The sequence below is a fragment of the Cariama cristata genome, unplaced genomic scaffold, assembly GCF_000690535.1.
Source record: "Cariama cristata isolate BGI_N322 unplaced genomic scaffold, ASM69053v1 scaffold37239, whole genome shotgun sequence".
NCBI classification, from domain to species: Eukaryota; Metazoa; Chordata; class Aves; order Cariamiformes; family Cariamidae; genus Cariama; species Cariama cristata.
In genome coordinates, this window is record NW_009634782.1 from 27945 (window position 1) to 54878 (window position 26934).

General features: G+C 37.1%; 1 protein-coding gene across 1 annotated transcript; it reads right to left on the reverse strand.

The window, feature by feature from the left end:
• Positions 1-4880: 4880 nt before the first annotated feature.
• MLC1 (megalencephalic leukoencephalopathy with subcortical cysts 1) lies at positions 4881-23870 on the reverse strand. The gene is made up of 12 exons (XM_009707257.1): positions 23823-23870; positions 23032-23215; positions 20792-20881; positions 18633-18686; positions 18445-18546; positions 12875-12976; positions 11864-11935; positions 11283-11399; positions 10298-10354; positions 9099-9221; positions 7474-7641; positions 4881-5457 (listed from the first exon to the last, which is right to left on the reverse strand). Exons 2-12 carry the CDS (start codon positions 23209-23211, stop codon positions 5383-5385), a joined length of 1140 nt encoding a protein of 379 aa, XP_009705559.1. The 5' UTR covers positions 23212-23215; positions 23823-23870; the 3' UTR covers positions 4881-5382.
• Between the last annotated feature and the right edge of the window lie 3064 nt (positions 23871-26934).

Below are 26934 nucleotides of genomic sequence, written 5' to 3' on the forward strand. Positions count from 1 at the left end.
TGTGCTGGAAACAGTGTTGATAACAGAGGGATGTTTTCATCACTGCTGAGCAGGGCTTACACAGAGCCAAGGCCTTTTCTGCCTCTCACCCCAGCCCACCAGCGAGGGGGCTGGGGGGGGCACAAGGAGTTGGGAGGGGACACAGCCAGGACAGCTGACTCCAATGACCCAAGGGATATCCCGTACTGTATGACGTCATGCTCAGCATAGACAGCTGGGGGAAGAAGGAGGAAGGGGAGGACGTTCAGAGTGATGGTGTTTGTCTTCCCAAGTCATGTGTGATGGAGCCTGGCTTTCCTGGAGATGGCTGAACACCTGCCTGCCCATGGGGAGTGATGAATGAATTCCTTGTTTTGCTTCGCTTGTGTGTGCAGCTTTTGCTTTACCTATTAAACTATCTTTATCTCAACCCACGAGTTTTTTCACTTTTACCCTTCTGATTCTCTCCCCCATCCCACCGGGGAAGAGCGAGTGAGCAGTTGTGAAGTGCTGGCTAGGGTTAAACCACAACAAGGAGCTACATCACATTTTAAAAAGAGCATCAGCTAGGGGAAAAATAATTTTTAAAAATATCAGGTTTGTATTTTTTCTCCAGAAACAGTTTATCTTTACAGAACTGAAAAGAATAATTATAACCTGTTCACTAAAGAGGTTATAACTTTTGAATGAATGAAACAGAGAGGTGAAGTAGGAAATAAACGTTAAAAAAAATAATTTGAGGAAAACTCCAGTAAGCATTACATAAGGATATTTTATACCTGTAGACCTCTCCTGTCCTGAAAGAGGAATTATGAAAAGCAATTTTTGCTTATATTTGACGATCAGAACTTGATACTGACAAAACACTGATTAGGAGGTAACTGGCCAATACAAACTGTTTTCATGGGCATTTCTTTCTTCATTGCTTAAAGTTATCAGGCATGGTTTTCCGTTCGCATGAATCTGATTCACCATAACACATTCAGCTCTATCATTGTTATTTCACTCCTTGGCTGTTTTCCCTATAAATATAGGGGCAGAAAAACAGTCTACTGTGAAACACCTCATATTAGCATTAGACAGGTAACACTAGATAAGCAGAAAAAAAATAATCCAAAACTCATCTTTTGAAGATACTTTATCTAGGATACTACTACTCATAAAATGAACGATACTAACATTTTCTTCTGTCAGTTTCTCCCTGAGGGACTTCTCACTCAGTAACAAACAAAAGTACTTCTAACATTTGAAAAAAACAGGAAATCGTTATAAATCAGTTGCCAGGGAAGCCTGACTACTCCAGTTTCTGAAACTAATTTAGATTTTATTATTTTGATCTCATGGATTCTCTTCAGAAACACAAGACCCAGATCACAAAACATGCAATATTTTATTTGAGAAACTCTTTCAACTCCAACTGCAACTGACAGTCATCTACACACAAACCAACTGATTACATGGTCAGTCCACAGTTGTAATTCCTGGTATGATCATGTACAAGTCTATTTTTTCAAATGGGGAATGGTGAAGAGAAGGGGCATATGACCAAGCCAAAACATAGGCAAGGAATGTGATGGGAAAGGACAAAGGAAGGACAAAAGACAAATACTCTGTTAATCTACCTCCCATGAAGAAGAAGTCCAATTCTACCTCCAGGTGGTATGAAGTCATATTCAGGACCTTAAAGAGGGCCACTATGAGTTCGCAGTGTGCTAAGCTGGCTAACTAAGTCAGATTAATTTTTTTAATTGGTAAATTTTCTGCCAGTTTACTCAGATACCAGCCACGGCTAGCACAAGGGAAAAGGTCAGAGGAGACAACCCCTTTCAGCACTGAGTTAGATCAGCTCATTCGCTGTGTAAAAATCTCCCATTTCAGCTGCTGGAGATAAATGGTAGGAAAGATCTAAAAAACTCATATCAACTCAAAACTATCCATGCAGAATATATATGTACATATAAAACACATATGCACGGTCCATTTGACATAGAAACATTCCTGGATACATCAAGGTCTGTATTCGTGTTGCAGGGTAGGCAGTGTACCACTTCTTCCAGATCTCTCATTCTAGTTGAGCACCTAAGGTACTTTAAGCCCAGGTTCACAACAGGAGCTTAGGTCCAATGAAACTACATGCTGCTTTTCTAACCCTAATTAGGCATGTGTCTTAGTAGATAGAAACAAGAAAGGTGAGACTTGATAAATTGGATGCTAACTGCAGTTTTCATCTTCACCTCTCTGTTCTTATAAGGCAGGTTACTACTAAAACCAACAAAAAAAATTTTTTATGTATATATACCAATAGTCAACAGTGTGTTCTTGTTCCCGGTGAGATGCTACAAGAAATTTGCCTGCAGGAGCAGAGAGAATTAAAAAATGCTCTTAAAATTGCAATTTTCCCCTTCTGCTTTGCTAGCTAAATTGGTAGCTGAGGAAGGATTCATGCACCAAGTGCACACAATTTTATTTTTTCAGAAGATGCTTCAGCCAGATTTGTTTGTTTATTTTACCTAGGGATTTTTTTTTTTTTCTTTTAAGCTAGGACCCTAATGTCTGGTATAAGCTAAGCAGTAGCCCATGGCATTAATTCCACTGACACCCAGCAAGGCAGGAAAGGGCACTCTCCACCCAGTTCCAAGCAGAAACCTTTATAACATGGCACATACACTGTTGTCTCACCAAGCTGACCTCAGAGAGGGGTATGGATTTTATCCCTTGAACAGGCTTCCCAGCTGTGCTGTGGAAATGGAACAGCTACCAGCACACCCTAATTAAAGCTACCAGCAATCAAGATTTACTCTGCATCAAACACCAACACGCAAAATCACTTAGCAAAGAAAGGCTGACAGGGGGTGTTGCTTTGAATTACAAAAGCATTTACCCAGAGTGAGACTTACAGTGAACCTGTCTCTGCCTGAGAAAGGCTTTCACGTCAGCAGCCAGCGCTACATTATGTTTCTAAAAGCTTGCCTCTTACCTCCATGATTTTCTTTCTTGCATAGGATACGAAAATTCAACCTTCAGAGCAGTACCCATGGTGAGGCTCCTAGTTTACTAGGCATGCAGGGAAAAGTCCTAGCACCTGGCAGATTGTGCAGTCCCCACTGTGCTGAACAGGACAGAAAGCCCAAGGGTGTTCATCTTCACTGGAAAGCAGCATCTATGGCTGGTAGCTCTATGCTGATGTCTTTTTTTATTCCCATCTATTCCTCACCCTTGTTAATCTAAAAGGACTAAAAAAACCTCAAATAGAGTCATATATCTCAACCATTACTCAAGGTCAATCCAAATTCTAACTTAATCATTCTGTTTAGCCTATTTAGTTTTCCTCTTTCTTTATGATGAATGCTATCTTCTTCACCTCTTACTAAAATACTTTAGTTGCCCAAAAGAAAGGTAAATATCCCCTATTGTATCCTGTCATTACGTTCTTCCTAGCCATTCCTGACAGCAAAAGAAAAATCAGTAACTGTTTGAAAGGTTCTTACTGTTTGGAGGAGAGCATCAAACCATTTGACTCAAAAGGACGTTAAAGTCCCTCAGCGCCTTGTTAGTATAAGCGTTTGTGGAAAGGGAATTCCTTCAGATGTGCAACTTCCTGTTAAATTTCTTTGCCAACCAAGGTCAGTAATAGAAGTAATATCAACTTACATCTAAGCTTCTGGATAACCAAAGCCAATCATCATTTGACAGAAAAGATAATCTGTATCTTCAAGAGATCATCTGTCAGTTAAACAAAGGCAAATGTGTTACCACATAAAAGAAAGCAAACCATTAAGATACATTCACACTATTCTACATATGACTATCTTTTCACTTTACAGTGACTCCTGGAGAAACTTCTACACTATCTACAGTCTTTGTCCAGTTTCAATCCGTGCATGAGATTTAGAAAGCTGTTGGGATGTTTATTTTTCAGTAGAACTGTCACTATTTCTTTGTGACTTTCAAAAAATACTATACAATTGAAAATTAATTTTCTATTTATAAAAATGGTAATATTGTAGCAGATATGTTATTATTTATCTGCCTTGTTGAAAGAATGTTCACACAAGTACCACCAGTAGAGGCATGAGATTTGGCAATATTTAAGAAACAGCAGCTGCATCCTCTGGTTGTTGATGTATTAGCCTGGACAAAAACCACACGATATTTTAGGTGCACTGAGAGGTTGCAGTATATGCGCTTTTAACAAGCACTGCTCTAAACTTGAAAGAGTATTCTCTATGTATTAAAATGCCATAATAATTGTCAGCTTTCCCCAAAACAAAAGAAAACATGCTAACATACCTGAAGGGCTCCGCACCGTACATACCTTTCTCTCCCTTTAATTCCTCTCCCCAAGAGCAAAGAGGTAAGCTTTGCAGCATGCTCTCAACAAAAGATTTGGGTTATTTCAGATTAAAAAAGAATGAACTTCAAAGTCTAGAACCTCTCAAAAAACATCAATAAAACCAGAAAAATTTAAAAAAAGAAAAAACTAGTCAGCAGCTATCTCCCTAGTTATACCAAAAAGCCTATTAACATGGAAATTCTTAGAGTGTTTGAAATCTACATGATCATAAACATGATTCAGCTAGAAGGAAAAGGCAATCTGAATGGGGATATCCCTTGTTTAAGGGCAGCTGGGTTCTGTAAGTTTTAAAGATAGTTAGGAAAATAAATTAAAAGTAATACACCTAAAAATACATTTTCATATGTGAAAAAACTCTTGTAATATCAGCAGTATCTCCTGTTATTTGGCTGATTGCTTCTGTTTGTTATTTTTTTGTTTTGGCTAGTAGATTTTGTGCCTGGCCACTCAGAAAAAGACCCTTCCCCCTTTAACAGTCCAGAAATGGAAGACAATGGGAAAGACTATTCTGTTTTCACCTCTCCAATTAGAATGTCGATCCACATTCTTGAGTTTCCACATAATAAAGACTTTTATTTATATAAAAGCAATGAGATGCAAAACAACTTTACAACTCCTACAAAAGTGAAGTATAAGCAAAAATACCAATTATGACTTGTACTCATAACTTTACAAATGCATTTATCAGTTACACTGACTGCATAATTGCAGTTATAACAATCTCTTGCAAACATATGAAGCCTACTACGTATTGTCGTATTTTACTTTGCCATCAGCATAAATTCGTGTGACTCATTATCTTTTTTCTAAAGATATCTTCTAAAGCAACACTAGAATACAGATACCAACAGAAAAGACAGATGAGTTAAAAATATTATCAACATACTTCAAAATTATTAGAAAGACTTATTATTTACTGTGTTATTCTTTGGCTCCTACTGCTGCAACTATATTGCTGTTTATAAACTGAAAAGTTTTTAAACCTTAATTCAAACATTCGATTTACTGTATTGGATTGTACTGTATTGGCTGCATTTGCAGAATCCAAACTACTGAGCCATCTGCACCACAACTGCTTTCCAGGCTTTGTCTTTGTCAAAATCCTTTAAGGTATTATTGGAAACCTAAAAGTAAACAAATTTCAGACAAAGGGAAACATGAAGCAATGCTTTGGTTAAAAACTGAAGTTCAAGCAAATAAATATCTGATAGAAGCCAGGAGAATGTAAACATGAATAGTTACAGTCAGAGCTATTAAAATATTCTATACATTTTCAATTGTATAGTTTCGTATATTGTATAGTATACATTTATTATATAAAATTGTGTAAATTGCATAATACTTGAGACATTTGGGTCAAAGAAACTTGGCCAAATTCTATTTTAAACCTGTTACTTACGACATTTTTTCCAAGAGTTTTGCCAAAATGTGACAGAAAGCCCTAGCACCTAAATCTCTAAACCTAAAGCCAGAAGTAGCCCCCTACAGTGTAACTGAAGCTAGATTTATGCACATACATACGAGCAAACTAAGGTTTTGCCCAAGAACACAGACTTCCGAGAAGCCAAAGGGACCTACAACTTCACCTGTAAAATTATTCATATGTTTAAATATAAAAGGTAAGCAAAAGGTGTTGCTTTTCTGGACAAAGTGCTCCTTTTAGCATTTAACTCGCACCCACTTTCTCAGTGACTCACAAACTAACAATACTAATGTAAATAACCTCCCAGAATAGATCTGTTTAGCCATGCCATGACCTATGCTCCAAAATGTGACAGCAGTGGAAGTGCTACTGTCTTTCATCTTTTACACAGAATGTAACTCTCAGGACACAGATCCAGAAAATAAGCAACCTATGCAGAATGCCCTCAGCAGCCTAAGGGCACGTAAATCCACAGCTTCCAATTTCCATTACCAGTTGTATAATGACTTGACAGAATTTCAGTCCCTGTTCCCAATGCCTTTCTATCCAGTGCTGTTCCAATGCAGATGCTTTTTCTAAAGCAGGGATTGAATCCAGCACTCTCTCTTTCTAGTGCCAGGCCATGCAGTAAGAATCCAGCTAGCATGAGTTACTCTCTCCTAATCTTTAAGGATTTAGTCCTTAAGGGCATTTTGGTCCCTACAGCAGCGGTGAGAAAAGTCTAAAGGTTATAATGCTGTGCTAGGAGATGGATGGAGTTAACCTATGCAGGTGGAAGAAAGCTGGGTTCCCCCAGTCCCTGAAATAGCACTCTAGCTTTGAATAACTATATGAGAAGTGGTAACAATAATACTGGCACAACCACACTCCAAAAAAAACTTTGTGCCAAATCTGTATCTGAAAGGATAGCTTGAACATGGATGTGCAGGAGAGAAATGGAGGGAAGTATCAATTCTGATCTTTATTACCAACTTTGGTAGTGTAGTTAGAACGTGGAAAGAGCTGGGATTCCAGGCACACTCCTCTGCGTACTACTTCATACTGGCCAGCACAGGCAGCCACTCACTCAGCTTGCCGATTGTTGTTCTACGCTGCAGGTTCCTAACTCTTCCCATTCGAAGTTTAGGGAACATAAGAGAACTAACTGGGCTTAGTAAATTCACTCCTCCACAGCAGGCCTTCAAAAAGTACAACTATATCGAGTACTCTCATTCCATAGCCCAAAACTTCTGCTTGCATTGAAAGGTTTAAATTCATTCTTTTGTTAACAGATGGCTATCTCGCTATCAGAACATGGTCATGCAAGGCCCATCGCCTTTTCTCTAACTTAATTCTGACATATAAATAGCAGTTATGGATCTGCATCCCGTGAAGTGGGACTATCATTATATCTTAGGACAATGACGAACCTCACCTGTAACTGGGAGCCCATATTACAGATAAGAACAAAAGGGGGCTTTAACCTTACAACTGTTTTTCTCTTAACAGGACTTGTCACAGATTTACAGATATTTTGTCTCTCATGCCCCAGGTATCATTTAACCAGCAAAATATTATCTCTTTATTACAAAATTCACCAGTGCATTAACATCTTCGCAGTTTTACAGAGCACCTTTTAATTGTGATCTGAATTAACTAACACGAAACATTACCAAAAAAAAAAAAAAATCTTCTGAAATACAGATTTTCAGATTTTATAATGGGCATAAATACATACCTCTGTTGTTCTGTATTCCTGTTTTTTAACCTGTGATGCTGTCCATGACGAATCATGTAGTTTCATTTTTGTCTTGTAATTTACACACTGTATTACAGTTCCAATAGTAAGGCATGCCTGAATTAGGAGCATCAACATCAGAAGCAACAGGAGTACATCATAAGATTGCTGAAAATAGACATGAATACGTTGTTAACTACTTGAATAAAGTATTTTCTGCCATTCCCACCCTCATATTCTTGAGATTTGTATCTGGATTCCATTTTTAAACTCAAACTATAATTTACAGTTTATTTCAGCATGAAGCTTCAATTAAAATTTGAGTGCTTGAGTTTGCTCAAAGCAGAACATATCAATAATTTTTAACAAAATGATAATTTGCCAAATGATCTTTTCCTCTACAAATAGAACAGAATTGAGGAAACCATCCTTTAAAATATAGAGCCTCACTGCTGGTTCTGACCTGAGCAATGTCGCAGCTATGCCTGGGCCTGGCCCTGTGCCTTGCTGGCTCTGACCTTGCCCTCCTGACCTGAACTCTTGGCTGACTTTGGATCTGCCTCACTACTATGGACTTGTCCAGCAATCACTGAACTATTGGCTGAACCTGGTTACCATGGCTGAACCTGCCTTGTTTTTCTTTTTTTTGGGGTACTGTAGGACTGCACTCCTTGCCAACGAGGTCACTCTCCTCATCTGCCTCGTTGTCACCTTCCACTCCACTGTTAACCCTCCTTTACAGAGCAGCCCGCCCTTGCTGCATTGAGACAGAAAGAAGCCTAAGAATGTAAGACGTGCTCTGCAGGGTCACACCAACTGTCTAGACAGTCCAGTGTTCTGTCTCCAACATGTGCAACAGGAGAAGCTACTTAAAGAGAACATGTAAGCCGTGGCCACTTCCTAAGGTCCAATAACACACTATGCTCCTCCAGTATCAGAACAGGATCACATGAGTATGGTTTTCCAAAAGCTGGTTTTTCCAGTCCCTAAGATCTCAGTTTAATAAACATTTTCCCTCTCTTCTAAAATTACAAGACCACTTAAGGACGAGTGGGTACTAAGCATCCAGACTCTTACTGATACTATTCTAATCCCCATAAATGGTTCTTTGAACATCATCATGGATTGCTAAACACTTTGAACGTAAAGCCCTAGAAGGCTCGTCAGCAATGCACTGGTAACACTTCATATTGAAATGCTTTAAGATTCGCAAATTTTTTTTCTTCTCTGCCCAATCCAGGCTTTGAATGAATCCAGGTGTAAGCTTACAATCCCAACTGTTGGTAGACATCCCAAGAAAAATGGATTCTTCAAGTAAACCTAGAATTCTTAATTTATACACTACAAATTTATAAAAACCTCAAGAAGTCCAGCATATTACATATTATTTTCACTGATTCTTTAGAATAATGTCCCATTTTTTTTAAACTATACTTCCAGGGTGGCAATAGATTTAACATACTTAAAATGACATCATTAGTTAAGTAAGAGTTTCAGAATACTTCTATAATATTTTATTCAATCTTTATAATGCAGTACCTTGTCTTCTTATAATTCCTAATTCATTCTTATGTTGCTACTGTAATAGAGAGATGTTAATTTTTCAACTGCATAAAAATACATACTTTAACAGCAGGTGGGTAATTTTTAAAGATGTCAACAACTTGCATGATACTGAAGGATAAGTATGCAGAAGCGGTGAACAACAATGGAGAGGTAACACTGCTAATGGCAATCAGGACCTCAACCTAAAAAATAACATAATAAATGTTAAATAAAAATAAAAACAAGTTAATCTTTTGATTTGTGAGCTATATCTCCTTGAAGCAAGCATAAGAAAAGTGTGTAAAAGTGTCTAAGATTGCACACGTGAGACAAATATTAAGAGTCATCCACATTGCATGGAAATACAGAAGTAAGCTTTGAATAAACTGTTTCCTAGCCAAAACATTATTGTTTTGTAATTCATTTTCCATTTAATACAGATGACGGGGTTTTTGTTTGATTTTTCACATACAGATAGAGGAAGAAATACCCAATTTAGAGAGCCAATATGGAAGTATCATTTATTCTTCATTTTGTATGAAATAATGAAAATTAACAGCAGATACTTCAGACTTGCAACCTAAAATAACTATGCAAATAAATTTGAGTGCTTTGAGGCAAATTTATTGCCATACAATAGCAGCCAAGTTTTCATTCAAATATCATCCCTACAGGATCAAATTCTGACTTCAGTTGTGGTCATGCATTATTACTGACTTAAATATGGTTGCATGACTATAACTTAGAACACATGTTTTAAGGAGGCTTAACTACACGTGTGGGACAGCCAACGAATAAACGCACTCTGCTGAAGATCCTTAGTCCTTGCTGCTAGTCATGCAGACGAGGAATTTGTTTAAAATAAGTTCTAGGTCCAGTGGAGCCTCCACACCTAACTTTCTTCTTTCAGAAACCACAGTTCATAATAAAAGGAGAACGGAACAAAAACAACCTCAGCTCAGGAGCATGAAGGCAGTTCTGGGCATACCATATGAGGCATGTTGTTTTTCTATAATAATATCAATTTCCAAGGAACCAGTACAAAAAAAACAACAAACAGTCCTTTGAATTACTTTCTAGAATTGGTGGAATTAAGTCTTTAAAGGACCTACTGGATTTCTTCTCAGGAGTATCAGCTAACACTCATGCTACGTATTTCTGTCACATTTTGTAGAAGTAAGAAAAAACAAGTGAGCAAATATGAGTAGTGCCCACTACCACAGGCAGGCTTTCTTAGCATTATTCCACTCGACAAAATCCAAGAATTTTACACACTTACCAGACATTTACTTGGGTATTCAGCAGCTACATGACTTGCAATAGCACTTGGAAAGCACTAAACAAAAAAGCATAACAAAATAAATATTTACCTACTTGAAAATTACAAAAATTACAACTGAGTTACAGTGACTCCCACTAGTGACAGATCACACCCTACATTTCCTGAAAACGTGAAACGGTACATAGACTTATTATGACAGTATTAGGAATCAATTAGTCAAATGGAGATAAAACTAATCTTCATTTAACTTGCATTTATTGAGTATCAAGGATTAAACCTACACATACTGAAATAAGATTAACCTCAAAACTTGACACTTCTACATAAAAACCTAATGAACCCTACTGAAGTTTGTGAATTCTGAATGGTGAAAAACTTGTTTATGATCCTTTTCCATTGCAAGCTGAGGGATTTTGCAGACATAGGAGCAACATATAAACCTAACGTTCATTGTCTTCTTTCTCAACTGGTTCAATTGGTGGCATGCAGGGTAGCACAGCATTCGTTATGAATCCACTGCTCCTAGGTACAGGCTGTTAGCAGTGACAAGGGTTACCAATCACAGTCTCAGGCTTTTAAGACAGTTAAGGCTGACAGGCTAAAGATGATGTTCTATGGATTCTACCATGCGGAAACTAAACTCAACTTTTTATTCTGCAGCCTGAAATATTCTAAAACCTAGGATTTGTTTGACAAAACACTTCACTTCTAATACCCTTACTACTGATTTCCATTTTACCGAACTGAGGACTGAAAATGTATCAGAACATTTTATAAGAACCAAAGTATTGTCAATCAAAATAGAACAAGCATATTGCATAAATATATTAAGTATATTGAAGCACTAATTAATTTGCTAAGCAGCAACTGCCAGTTAGTATTAGGGCCAAATAAATATTCCAGTAGGGAGGGGAAAAATAAAATTAAGAAATTATCAAAGACAATGTTTTAAAAGGGTACACCCTCATTTTGCACTACTTACAGCAACTAAGATCCAAAAGAATGTTACTGAAAGGTATGGACCTGAGACTAGAACATCCATATTCAAAGCAATTATTCCACCAAATACTGATGAAATTCCAATAATCACCTCAATTACCTAAAACAAAGAAGAGCACACAAATTATTAACAGTGCATTCAAACACAAAATCTCCTATTTGCATATAGAAAGGAACTCACTGGAAGGAAAAAAAAATGCATTTATGCTATTAGCTATGCATGAAGTCCATGTTTTTCAGATCTAAAATATGGCAAAACTCCAGCTGGCTTAAGTGAAAACGAGATCAGCTTCATTATATATATTTATGGTCTCATTTGTTAGCTCCACTGAACAACAGTTCAGTTTATTTATTCTTAAGTCATCCAGTAGTCTCCTTCCTATTATACATGGCAGTTATCATTTATCTTGCAATACTCTAAAAGTAAACATTTTACAATATGTCTCTCATTTCTCTCTATATTCTTTCAGCTCTTACCTACACTAATCTCTTCCTGGTTTTAAAGAAGCTTAGCACTTACAAAGAACAAACCGATTTAATGCAAGAAAATAACGTTTTTCTTACTGAGTATGACTTGAGAATTCGAGTAGGAAAGCTGACATTGCTCAAAACGATAGTACTGTCATATGCAGTATTCTAGAGGGAAATAAAAAAAAACATGATCAGACAAATACACAAAGCAATACATTACTTTCTAATACCCTGTACAACATGTTATAGATCCTACTGGTGGCATGCAATGTCTGGTTGGCCCATCAGAGCTGACAGTGACACACCAAGGTGTTCGCCAGTGTCAGACCACATCAATCACGCTAAAAACAAATGAGGTAGTCCCAGATTAGCTGTTACACCCACAGTTCAACAATGAAATATGGTCAACTTGTCTCCTCTTTCCACCTTCAAAATACATACTTTCTTCCTGAGCCTTCAAATTTTTCTGATGTGAATAAACAGTAACTGAAGGAGGACAGTACACTACATGACTTTAACAAGCAATACTTCCACTGAAACACAAAATGGCACAGCATGTTTGCTTCATTATCACTTAAAAGAAGTACTGTCATAGAAAAATGAGGGTGGGATTTGGGAGAGCACTTGTGACTAAAGAAAATTTTATCTATAGCCCCAAATCCTGAAGCCAATACTCGTTGTCCAGATACCACCAAATTGGCATACATGACAAACACTTTCTCCTCCACCTCAGGCTTCAAAAAGGCATTGCTTGCATGCATACAAGTCACAGTATTTTAATGTTTCATATGTCATGAAGTCTTGTTCTACAAAACAGAAATAAAACATTCACTATGCCTGTTCATAAGATACTCAAACATCTCTGTGTTGTATAATTGCAATAGGTCATTTTGCAGAGGGCCCATTGCACTCTTAAAGACAGAAGAGGCTATTACTGTTTAGTATGGTACTTTTATTTATTGTTCAAATCTAGTTTTACCATGTAAAATGAAGCTATATACTGGAGTTGCCAGTAACTTGTCAATGTACGTACTACAGGAAAAATCCAATCATTTTTAACACCAAAAAAACCCCCAAATAGTTTTAATCCTTAAGGGTACCTACTTTCTTTCTCGTACAGCAGTCTTCAGTAGATCTAGCTGAAATGATCACAGTAGTTGCCATGAAGATTTCCAGTAGAATAAGTAGAATCAAGTTGAAATTTATCTGTCAGTAAAATCCCAGACACAAATGAGTTATACCTTCTATATTAAAAATAAAGGAAGGGCTGGGATCTAGCAGGATCCAGCAGGCTATTTTCTGTGACCTTTAGACATATCTATTAATTAGGTATGTTGTTAACTGTTTTCTTGGCTCTTGATGAATTTCTAGGACAACTCTTAGCTGTCTACATAATACTCTGAATGCTTAACTTAAGAAAGAAACATTTATTTCATTTATGGGAAACATTCTGCCTGAAGATTTTAATCACTGTCTTCCAGAAAAGAAGAGCTCTTAATGACAAGGGGATGATGGTTGGGTATGTTTGCATTTTGCAGGACCTGTGAAACCAGAACACTGCAGCAAATCATGGAAGATTCACAGGAACAGAAAGAGGTCAAACAAGAGAAAGCCTGGCTAGCTCAGGGGCTAAGGCAATCCACTGTGGGGCAGGGGCAGGTGGGCAATCCAAATAGTGTGATACAATGTCTAATGCTGAATGAAAACAAAATCCAAAGAACCGGGCGGAGTCCTAGATCTGTGCTCTACCTAGTGCTAGTAGAGCACTCATGAACATTCAAGTGGTTTCATAAATCCTGCAGGTCTAACAGACTACCTTATTGTGCAAAAACACGGATGCTGCCATTCCTACTGCCATTGCTCATCTTCAAGAGACAAGTAAGTGAACGTAATACTTAACATTTCTCTTTAGTTTCTTATTATTTCATGAAAAGAGGTAGATACCTACTCTACATGGGCTGAATCATTTTCTAGAGGCATGCAAGTTAGGTAGAATGGATCTCCCTCTCTTGTCTTCAAATGCACCACGTTTTTCCACTGGCAGCCCAAGAAAACATTTGGTGGTTAGGTCAGGCCATTGGGCAAAGTACCACAAGTTTAGGGAGAACTGAGTCCATTCAAAACATACAATTATAGCAAGCCATTGTTCAATGACTTAGAACGGAATTGTATCGTTCCCTCATGTCAAACTTGCTTTGTAGATGATCAGATCTTGTTTTTCTCTGACACGTATCTTGCAGCACACTTTTTCGAAAAAGTCCCTCAGAGGCAGAGAACTGACTCCATTCAGAACCTATACAATTATAGCAAGCCATTGTTCAATGACTTAGAACGGAATTGTATCGTTCCCTCATGTCAAACTTGCTTTGTAGATGATCAGATCTTGTTTTTCTCTGACACATATCTTGCAGCACACTTTTTCGAAAAAGTCCCTCAGAGGCAGATTTGAGGGGCTTTTTTCAGCACTGGAATTCATCCTTCTCAGGAAATCAGAATTGGAACTATATGCCTTGCAATACACAACAGACTCTACAGTTGTACTAGAGCCACAAACAGCAATACATGTCATAGTGGTAAGCTTCCAGGGAAAGTGCTAGCATGAAGAATAAAGACATTATTTGGCAAAAAAAGAGGTGTCAAACATGTGGCTTGCAGAACAATTTAATCCAGCCTGTAAATTCCCATGATTTGGACGTGTTTTGACACATGGTGCTGGTACTGACGTGGGCTGGCAAGGCCACGCTATAGTGCGGTGCCAAGCAGACGTACAAGTCTGAGTCCAGAAGCACTCCATCTACACTGATGGACTAGCTCATTTAGTGCTAGGTATAAGAAGTACATAACAGAAATTGAAAAAGTAACGGTAAATAAATTAGATTTTTTAATTTAACTTTTATCTTTCCCGTATGTTTTTTCTGATATGACATGTCTAGAATACCAGATAGAGCCTTCCACTCATAAAGTTAGTTCAATACCCCTAGACTAAACTAAAAATATCTCATCTCCAGTTTTGGAGTATAGGTGGTTTTGTTGTTTTTACTTTTTAAACAGAAATACAGCTAAAGCTAGAAGTAAGTACCTTTTTACACCATCTGTAAAAATGGGAAATTCAATGTTAGATCTCTAAACACTAAAGAAAATTCTCTCTACAGTTACCACTGTACAGAAAATCTATCACCAGACGCAGAAAACCAAGTAAGCTGTGTCCCTAATCCCCTTCCATGACTAAGGAACATGCAAGTGCAACTGGGTAGAAAGCAGTAAATCAGCACAAACTTAATCGAATTTGCTCTGAACCTGTACCAGGTATTAAAAATGTGGTTCCCTGAAACTGTATGAAAGGGCTGAATTAATTTCAAGATTAAATTATTTAAAGTTCAATATAGTTGCTTAAATGCATACTTTTAACACAATTTAAGACATCCTACAGATGTTTCAAGACATCTGCACAGGCCTGACAAATAACGACAGAGAACTTAAATGAGACTGATGCCCTCTTGAACCAGTAGCTGCAGCAATGCAGGACAAGCCAGTAGACATCTAACGGGGACTCCCGCTTGTGGTTAGGCAACCAAATCAAGCACCTACATTCCAGTATCTGTGTGCACCCATGTTGCCTACACTTCCACTACTGTCAGTGGAGACCTAGTCTATACAGGTAAGAGAGTGAACCCCAAAAGCTACTAGGTCAACCAGTTACTAGAGGCAGGGTTCAATTACACTGGCTGCTAGTGCCATTTGAAATACTGAAGGGTATTACATGAATGGGATGTGTGACACAGGACTGATGGGAGACTCTCACCCATCCAGAGTAGAAGCTGCAGTCAGGCAGAATATCTCACAGCACTTCTAAAATAAGAGATCACAGAATCAAACGTCTAAGTTCAGGTCCTGGAATCCTGCCTTAGCCATCTACACCGAGGCAAACAAGACTGTATTGCTCCATCCCAGTAAGTGGATAATCTCAACTACAATGGAGGTAAGGACACTCAACTCGCAAGGAGACAATAAATGTATGTACTCCATTTGGAGTTAATTTGAATCCTGTTCAAGATCTGAACAATTTCGGTTGCAGTGGCCAGCATGCACAAGGTTCCACTCGTTTTTGTCCATCAGGTTTCTTATTCTGAGAGCTGAGAAGGAACAGAGTGGCAGCCTGCATCTTTTACACATCGCATCCTTCATGTTGATAGTATACTAACTACAGAACTGCACCCTACTGGAGTGGTGTCACACAGTCACAGTCTAGGACATGGCTTGTATCTTGCATTCCATGTATCTATCTGAAGTAATTTTGTAGAGCTATCCATCAACGCAAGTAACACTAATGAAGAATTACCCAGATCCTCTATAAGGGGCAGGGGAAGAGTTAAATGTGAATTGTCTTAATTGGATAAACTTATCCTTTTTGAGTTTTACTGCTTTTAAACTACTGGCAGTGATTTCACATCAGACCTAGTATTATTTGCTTGTGCAGTTTCCCATGGGGAGGGAAAATAAATATGATGATGAAAGAACAGTTAAAGAGATGGTATCCTACATTTTCTTTGTATCACATGGGTAATGGAAAATAGCTGGCAGTGAGCAGCCAAACAGAAAAAGCATCCTTCAAAGAGAAGAGGCAAGTCAGCACCACGAATAACTCTTAAAACAGAGAGGTTCAAAAAAGCTTCAGAGCTAGCTTTGCACACACAGTTATCCTGACTTATCTTTATTCAGAGATCAGTAACATAGCACGGACATGCAATAGGCAAGTGAAAAGCATTAAAACCACATAACCACAGATATCTTGTGGATATTATTGTAAATAACTAACATTTGGCAGAGAGAATTTTCCTTGTTATACATTTAACGTTTGTCACACTTTTCCCATCTAATACAATCTCTTTTTTCAAATGGTTTGATCTGCCTTGAAAGTACAGAAGCTGTAATATTTAACGATAAAAAAATGTAAATTTTTATGCAAGCTAAAAACTACTCACCTCAAAAGTATGCAACTGAAGTTAAGCTCTTACACACAGGGCCAGCCCAAAGCTTCTCAAGAGCATAAGCAAAACTGATGTTGTCACACTGGGGCTCATAACAAAATAACTTTATTGTGGTGGCAAAATCAGTCCCTTGGGCCCACCTTTCCTGGGCAGACATAGCCCTCCACTGTCCTGACAGCACTGTGATCCTGTCTACCAGGCTGTGCAAAGAATTGACTGGTGTAAACTGTCCTGAGGTACACACAGAACCCAGGGGACCATGACATCGTCCCATTAAACATAGGGCAAAACTGCCCACACCTAAAGCCAGTACTCCTTGAATTCAAGTGATCTGACTGTACAGAGTGCTAAATCTCCACAGCTCCGAGTGGAGTACTACATCTCTCTGAAAATCAGGCCAGCTGCACAGAAATGTGAAGCTAGACTTAGTTACTTAATTTTAAAAGCAGGTTTGTAAGTATTGGCCCAATATACTGCACTTTCTAAGGGCAAGGAGACACAGTTGACTTAGAAGTTCATCTGTAAAATCAAGAGCTAACTAAACGTTATTAAAATAGCATAGATAACTCCAAAGCAAACTATCTCTGCACTATTTTTCTCTTTTACTAACACTATTTCAGATCTGCTGTATTATTATAGGGAGCCATTATTACTGCTGAGCTCTTAGTATCACAACAGCTGGTATGATAGCAGGAGAACTGAACAATAGCACAAGAGCAGTCACTAAGCTTCATATGAAATATATGATGTGGTTGTATTAAGTACTGCTATTCTGTGATAGTCTATTATGAATATTCATCAATGGCAACCATAGAACCTATCGCTATGTCACTTATTCATACATACAATACTTTTTTGTAGTATAAACATTTTACCATAGCAAAAGAAAAAAAAAGAAAAAAAAATCAAAACAAAACCCAAAACCACCCTGTAGTTCTACTGTTTGGCTTAGACTACCAAAGACAGATGTTGAAAGGTTGTGACTCAAATCCAGTAAACTTTTCCCAACATGAAATATGCATGCTTCAAATGACATAACTGCTGCATTCTCTTCGTTGATGACGTATAAGAAAAATGTTCATCAAAAGTTTCTTTCCTGGTGGCCTCACAAGCAAAACTGCCCGTTAAAGATGATTCAGGAAAGGATTATACTTAATCTGATGATGAAATGTCCTAGAAGTAGCACTGTTTGGGTCACCTTCTCATTTCAGTACAATTCAACCCTAAAAACTGGCTAATCTACAGATAAGCTACTAATTAATTTTCAATTTTCTCTTCTGACTCTGCTCTGTCAAAAAAACAAACAACCCCAAGAAAAAAGAAAACTTGCTACAGTCAACAGAAAAATAAACAGCCAGTTGATCAAACTGAATCACATTTGAAGATCTAATTCCTGTTTTTAAACTTCAAATACAAGACCAGAAAGTCGTTTCCATATTAACCTCCTCTAAGTTAGCTGTACTGTGTGTCTTTTAGCCATATAAATTTTCATCTCTGATATCAATTTTCCAGTCTTGTCTCACTCAGAAAAGTAAAGTTACTGCTATATAATCTCTCCTCACAGTCTAAGTAGGAATATTGGGGTATTGACAACAATGTAATTACATGTTAACTCCACCCCCACCCGCCTTTTTTTTTTAGCAAAGATAAATGTACCATTAATTAGTAATTGTTTTAGAAACTTACATTTATAGCTGATGGATTGAGGACAAGTTTGCATCCAAACCAAATTAAACATGTTGTTGTAACAGCAAATGTAGAGACAAACAGAATCTGAAAACTGGGTATCTGAAAAACAGTTTCAGAATGGGTTTCTCTCTCATTTCAACCACAGGAAAAAAAATATATAATTGCCAGTAAAATCTTATACTTACCACATTAATTTTATTCCTTGCTATAGCAAAGCTCACAACTGCTGAAGGAATACACTGGAAGAATTAAAAGAGAAGAATAGTGGGATATTCTGCACAAAGAATTTTAGATGTATTTCTAGACATGTATTTTACTTGGTCTGAGTTCATATTTCAGTTAACTTAAACAGAAGATCAGAAACTGTGAGGAAAGTCTGTCACTCTTGTCTGAGCTCATTAACTACAATCAGTATCCAAGAATTACAAGAGGTTTAAATATGCTTTCCATATCCCTCAGTTTTGACTAGCTATCGAGCACAATGTGATGAGTAAAGGAAAGAAAAAAAGTCTCTCATGAGGCATTTCATGCCTTTGTTAGTTTAAATTAACTCTAGAAGGCCTGAAATCCTCAAGTAGGAAAAGAAAAGCACTGCTACTCCCAAACTGGGCCTCCACATTCTTTTACACAGACTAAGTCACAGTTGTGTAAGCTAAGATTTGGCCAGTCTCAACACAGTTCTGAAGAACTTTGTAAAAACTGATTTGTTGAGTCAAATTATACTTTAAGATTTGTGCCTGGGATCTCCACTATGTTCAACAGGAACTGTGTTTCTATACTTAAGGGCAGAGCTAAATGGAAAAATCAAGCATAAGTGAAAAGTTTCACAAAGTAATTTCTCTATCTCTTAGCTGTTCCTCACCACAAAAGATACGGTACCATTACAAGTCCAACTCTATTTTATGCAAATACATATGTTACAGAATACTAATAAGCAAAATAAAAAGATACTCCGCTAAAATAATTTAAAGCGTTTCCACGTTAAATAATGAATCATGTAACAAATGCTGCATTTCTTTACTAATTATCAGTGTTCAGATGTGTGAAAAGATGGCTTAACAATGGAACCACTATTACTAGACTAATATTGACATTTACAATTCTTGGCAGCACTTCCTTAACACCTAAATGACCTGTACTTAACATAACTGAAACATCCTTTTATGTCCTGGATACCCTAAAGTCTCTAGAACACCACCCGACTATGCTCAGGCAACTGAATGCTACTACTAAGTCAAGATGGTTAAAAAAGTCTGGAGAGCAATTCAGCTTATACTAAACTGGACACTTAGTGGTGAGCTGGCTATACAGCTCTCTAGGCTGTTCCAACGATACTGACTCCATCATCTGTAGTAGGAGCTGTAACACCTTGCTCACATACAGACACCCAAAAGTACATATCTTCACCCACAGCAAGCCATTCAAACCCAATGTGATAACCTCCCGCACCTACTAGATATTTGGAAATTCTCAATAAACACAAAGTTTAAAGAGACAAGATTTGGGGCAGAAAAAGAGACATCTCAGTAACTAACACTAACGTTGCAGAGAGTAACACATCGGTGAAGGTACTAACTTCAAAAACTATTTCAACTTTATTCTAACACCTCTAGCAGAAACATAAGTGACAACTCATTCACAGAGCAACTCCTGCCTGGGACTTGTTTGTTTAAAGTTAGTCTTGCACCTAACTCAAAACAAATCTGTTATTTTCGCAACTTGACTGGCAATGGCAGAGCAGAATCCAGCCATGAAAAAAGCAAGTACATCAGACTCATCTGATGCACATAGATCTAAAGTGTAGATTAAGCATATATAATACAGCAAAAAAAAAAGTGGCTAAAAATACAGTAAAAAATACTGGACTTTGGAAAATGTCAAACATCTTTAATGTATATTTTATTACTAAAATACTACTATTCAAGAGAAATTTAGTCTGCTTCAGTACTTGGATATTATGGCAAAATAAACTGAAAAAGTAACACTTCGAAATACAATCTGAAATACATTTTGATAGCATTTAGCCAGAAAATTCCCCAAATACATAACTATGCCAACTTTCTTAAAATCAAGCACAGAAAAACTGTTCATGCAGATAACTACTGCATGCCAGTGGTGAGCTGGTTAACGAAAATGTTAGCACAAACCAGTTGTCTTTGACAACCGTTATTCCCTTAACCATGGGATGAAAACCCATTTAATGAACTGTTAAATAGAATGAAATCTTCCATGAAGAAAGTTAGTAGTAAAAAGACAGACAGAATAGAAGACAATAAACCCACAAAAAATGTTTCCTATTCATTTTGCTGTCAAACAGTCACAGCAAATAATTAAGAATGCTTACTGAACCTGCTGCACAACGTAAATAATCCATTTCAGATGGAAAAATATTTCCCAGATATAGTGAAAATCCAGAAGTAATAAGGAGGCAAGTCTGCAAAGCAACAAATAAGATAAATTAATATGAATTAAACCATTTTTTAAAAAGGAACCAGTCAGATAGAAATCAGCAATTCCTTTCAAATTAAGCTACTGATGAACATTTAATAATGCAGTCTTTGTGCAAATAATTTTGAAAAAAAAAATCAAAACACGCCGAGTTCTGAAGAAGATGTTGTGCTGGTTATCAAGACTTAATAATCAACAATATAATCGCACTTGAATCAAGCACTGTGCCCTGACTTGGCAAATACCTAATAAAATGCTCAATAGGTAATTGCAGTGTTCAGCGGTAAAAATGTTTCAGAAACCTCAACTAAGCCTCTACTTTGCCTTCTCTGCTTGCCTCCACCAACATTCATTACACAGATGGGCAGCTGGGCAATTACCAACTAGAACACGGTAACAAAAATAATATTAGGATACATTAATGAAGATTCTTCCACCTGTATTCCTGCCTTGCTCCTAACTCTCTTCCTGCTTTGGTCCAGTAGCACACCCATAACTGTTCAACTCCTCCTGCTCCCTTGCTAACTATTGCATTTATTTCATTATTATCAGAGTTACTCTCTAAGCAATAAATGATAAGCATATTCTACTAACATTTTTTCTTTTTGCTTGTTGTTCCTCCGAGTAGGCATTTCTTTGAAGGGCTGGGGAAAATGAGAGACAGAACGGCTCTTTTGTTTTGTTTGGGCATTTTTTCCATGTTCCAAAGTTAGGGGAGGTCTTTAAAAAGCCCTTGTCAAAAAATGACAGAAAATAAGGATAGCATATGTGTGCGTATAAGCACACACACAGAGAATTCTGGCAGACTGGAAGAACAGTATTTATAGAACACAACTTGAAACTGTGCTTGAAGCATATTGAACTGCTCCCGCGCAAGAACAGCCCATACTAGCAGCCACTTTGATGTCACACTACGGTTTGCAACTGCCCCCCGAAGTAGACGGTCCTGTTCACTATGACTTCTGTTGCTCAGCATACAGATTTTCCTTTCTTGACACTGTCTTTCAGAAGAGTTGAGAGAGATTAACCACTATAATACCTGGGAGAAAAATCTAATTGGAGTTTATTGGATTATTTTATTAATAAAATTGCATTTTCATTTACCCATAACATTCATGCCTCTTGATATTACTTCAGCAAGCGAACATTAAACATTAAGTATCTCCAATCATTCACAACTCAGTAAAAAGGAAAAACCTAACTACAGATAGTTGTCCTTTTTGACAATTAAGTTTGAGAAAATTTAATGTAAAGAAAGCCAGTTCTTCTTTTGTTCTTTTTATGTAACACTGCATCTGAAAGGAAATCCAAGTTTTGCAAATCGTCAGAAAAGAAAAAAATGTTCAGCTGTTTCCATGAAAACAAGGCAATATTTTTATTCACTGTGCAAAAACAAGTAATTACCATATTAACAGTGAAACTTTTTTGGCTCTTAATAAAAATTACTCTTCAAAGCACACAAGCTGACAGAAAAATATCAAATTCTAATTGCTATAATGTTTAACTAACTTTGCTCAGAACATGAAGAACTATATGATGTACATGTAAGGTCTGTGTCCTATGATTCTAGCAGTGACACTAAAATTCAAATCCCTGTGATGTTCCTGTAAGAAATAGAAGTATGTACCCTCGCTACATGAAGATTCCACCAAATAACTACATGACTACTGAGCCCTGAAAGATGAATGTGGCAATTAAGTACCATATGTATTTTTAATTCCAAAAAGCTATCATGGCAAGTAAAGTACTTTTAACAGTTAAAAGTATGTTAAAGGAATGCATACAATCAGGATATTTTACATCCTTTATCAAAAGGCACTGCTTAGATATACACATGGGTTGATATTTACCACTACCACACTTTTATTCTCTGTTTACATTATATGATCAATATTAAAGATAAAAATTAGCCTTCATATAGCATCTTTGATTAGTGCAGCATTATCCAAAGAATACCATTAGTTAATTAAGTCTTACATTCTAAGTTTGCCAAGTATGTTCCTTTCTGTACAAATATTTATATTCAATACTACCTGTGATGAAATTTGAGTGCCCAAATGATGTAAAACAGAACAGATTACGGGGCACTACGACCTCACCTACATTTTTAAATTTTGTATCATTTAAAGTACTTACTCCCATCAGCAAAGAAAAGATCCATGTTTTGTAACTAAAGCAAGGATGCAGCCTCTTAGATAGCTGAAGGTCACTGGATTTGATATCTGGTATGTAATTTCCATTCTCTTGTTTTCCCCGCTCCAAAGTTGGCATTCTGTCATAGCTAAATTCTTCTCTGTAATCTTCTTCCCTGGTCATAACACTTCACAAAGGGAATTAAATAATAATAATGGAAATTGAAAGGATGAAGAAAGACCAAAAATATAATTTAGTTCCGTCACATACTCAGATCAGTGTTGAACTAGGTTTTTGTTTATTTAAGGTAAAATAAATAAAAGCAATATTTAGCAATGATTTGTATTTACATTTCAAAATATGTAAGTATTCTAACAACTTTCATACAATAAGTAAATTACATCCTATAGCCACAGTTCATAAGAATACAGTATAAATACCAACAAAACTAGGATACCTCAATAGACTTTTATTTCAGAATCTCAGAACCATTTTTGGAGGTGTTTAGTTATATTTAAACATGTTTAGATATTAACTTCCACTCGATTTTAACACTTCTTATCAGGTATCTAAAATGACAGACCTCACCAGGAGTCCGATGAACTCATATACTCACAATAACCCACCTACAGCAAACTGTTTCTAATTTACCCAGTATCAACCATTTCTCTTGTTCACTTGGCACTTTTTTATTCATCTCACTGTTGCCCATCTGTTCAAATACCTTGAAGAGTATCTCATATTAGAATTAAGTTACTGCAGATTTTTCAACAGTTAAAAACCTCCATGCTTACCTTGAACTGAAAAGTTAACTGTCAGTTTAAAACAGTCTTGTGAACACAGCTGCCTGTACACTTTGTGATATTCTCACCGTTCAGTGAGTCATGCCGTCTTTGAAAAGTTCTCCCTTACACTTTGGCTTTCAACAGCATCTATTCAGATAGGGAACAAAAGCACAGCAAAAACTTCAGTTAAGCCAGGGAACAGGAAAATGCCTCTTGAATTTTAATTAACAGAACACACTAGAAAATTACTGTAATACATTCTCATAAGGCTGCTTCCAAATCATACCAACAAATTTTAAAAGTTTCAAGTCCTTTATTTGAGTACTACCCCTTACTTGGCATCTTAAATAAAACTTTCCTCACAGTTTACCAGTTTTAGTTATTATAATAGTCAGTGATAACGACTTTCAACAACCTAGTTCTTGTTTCAAAAGAGCAAAAGCTACTTACAATGCAGTATTCTCCTAGAATAAACTACAGATAAAAACTAAAGTATTCAAGTATTCCAACAAATTGGGAGGCTAGAAAGTTAGAGGTTAGAAATCTATCATTATCTTCACTGTAGAACTCTTTTTATCTTTTTCTAGTAAGCCTAGTTTTCTAGAGTGTTCAGATAAACCCTGCACACTTCAATCCTGCTGACATTCATACTTACAGAACACCATGATGACTAAACAATGTATTTTAAATCTAGCAGGCAGCAGTGACATGCAATGGCCAGTGTACATTGGATTGAGTTCCCCTGCTTATTAGGCAATGGGAAAAAAAAAAAAAAAAAAAGAATGCTTTTATTTTGAAGATGTTGGCACCTTGACAGCTACAGCAATGACAGGGTCTTTTGTCTAAACTTTAAACACTCTTGTAACCAAGACACAATTAAATCTTCAGTACTCTGAAGGGCATCACCTTTAAAGTATGCTAGAAAAACTTTAGAACAGCACTACTTCTCAATTTGTATGGACTGTAGATTTTGCTCTTCTCATAATGTCAGCCAATACTGAAAAAATACTAAAATGTTACCGTTGGTTTAATAGACTGAAACATGGAAATTAATACACCATACACGGCACTAGACACAGCTGTAAACTGTGTTAGAAAAGGGGGGGAAAAGAGACTGTGTAGCCAAGCAAAACTGTCTTAAGTAATTATGCCCTTCTGTTCCCCTGTTCAGAGAAGAAACACTATGTAAGTATTTCCATTTTCTGTAACTTTTCAAAGACTATGGTTTAACAGAAAATGGGTAATACTTACTAAATATCTTTTTCAATGAATGCTAGGTACTGGTTTGCTCTATCACAAATTACCATAGATATAAAATAGGATCATATTTTACCCCTTTTGACCAATTTAGGGAGAACAACTTTTTTTACACAAAATTGGTGAGATATTCAGGTATTTGCTTGATCTAATCTCTTTGAATAAAAAGAATTTATAAAGCCCTGCACCACTCAACAGGGCAGGGCTCAAACCCTAGAAATTTTTGTTCACAATTCCAAGTGTTTCAGCCAGTATTGTACCTGAAAGCTCCCTCTCTCAATCATGGCATTAGAGTGTTTTCTCTGCTTATGGTGAAATTCCTTCTGCCCTGAAATTCCTGTGCACTCCCCAGTATTTGCCATTTTCCTTCTTGCACAGAGGTTCACCACACAATTACTGTGCCCTCTGCTTTTGGCATCAGTGTCAACAAAACCCACAAACTTCACAGTTCAGTTTCTATGCTAAAAATCTTGGGGGGGTCCTTATTTTATGTCCCCTTCATTTCATGTTCCTGATTCCATAAAAGTCTTGGGTCATTTTTGTGCATACACAACCACAAGGCAAGATGTGGTAGCCAGATCGCAAGTCACAGGCCAAGACCTTACAATGCTAGGTAAGGTACAAAGGTGTCGTACAAAGAGATTCCTCCTAATTCTAAATAGTGCATAGGAAACCTACACAAAGACTTGCAGGAAATGTAACAATGCCAACAGAACACTACAGGCTTCTGAAAAGGATTTACAAATCAAGTGGTTTTATTCTAAGTTAGGCCAAAAGATGTCAAGGGATGACAACCAAATCAAATCGAATCGTGAGAGGCTATGAAGAACTACTTCCACGACTGAAATGATCACTGAACAAGTTCAGACTGCCTGAAGCAGCTATAGCAGATACCAGGTCATTTGCCAGGGCTGTGCCATGCGAGCATCCCCCACAGTAGCCACAAAATATTAAAAACAGATTGACAATTATAACTCATCTGCCAAGGGACAATATGATAAAAAGGTACATAAATTTGTCATAGTCCTACTTTTGTATCAGTAATTAATAAAAAAGCATTCTGTCCCGGACCAGTTTCCCTAGCACTGAACCCAAGTTCATGCCCAAGTTCCCAAATCTAAACACAAAAACATACAGCACCTGAAGCTCTCGTGAAATTTGTATTTACCATGTTGACCAACCCTTCTTTTTTCTGATGAGTTTTTATTAGCTACTCTATCTATGCATTCTTTCACACAATATTTAACTACACTATTTTAGCTCATTACCTGTATTCCTTGTTCAATATTTTCAACCCTTTTAAAATCAGCTCTTTGAAGTATTTTGTTTCTCTGGAGTTGATTCCTCAGTCCTTGTTTCTCAGCTCACGTCCTGGGCCGTGTACTGAACCAAGAGCAAAATATAGGACCCAATAGCTTCAAAGGGATGTCTTGCTCCTCCCTAGTATAAGATAAACCTCTTTGGATTTAGTCCTTCATGTGAATCATCATCTGAAGAGTTTAAACAGGTTTGTTCAGTATATATACTATCCATTGTATGCTATCAAAATACTTCTAGTTTTATGTATGATATAAACACATTATGTTAGCACGTTAAAGCACATCCAAATTCAACACTTGTCGTTTCTGCACAGGCTGTTTTCCTGAGAAGCACAGCCTGGGGAGACTGTTATAAACCACAGGATCTTCAGCCAGGATTTTATGCATGTATAACTACTCTTCTCCTCCAGAAAAACAGTTTCTTCACCTGTGACGTTTTTGCCAATCAACACTCCTCTGCCTGCACTCCACAGGAATATTACTGAAAGAAAGTAGTTAAAATGCTTTAAATCAACGTATCCAGAAGTGGACACTGCCACTTCCTC

What these genes read in the sequence shown, in the direction of transcription:
- MLC1 (XM_009707257.1), bottom strand. Translation starts at nt 23,211, where the DNA reads ATGACCAGGGAAGAAGATTACAGAGAAGAATTTAGCTATGACAGAATG. An exon ending in CAAGGAATAAAATTAATGTG is followed by an intron (nt 18,547 to 18,632) that starts GTAAGTATAAGA and finishes ACTGTTTTTCAG; the next exon opens with ATACCCAGTTTTCAGATTCT. An exon ending in AATACCCAAGTAAATGTCTG is followed by an intron (nt 9,222 to 10,297) that starts GTAAGTGTGTAA and finishes GTTATTTTTTAG; the next exon opens with GTTGAGGTCCTGATTGCCAT.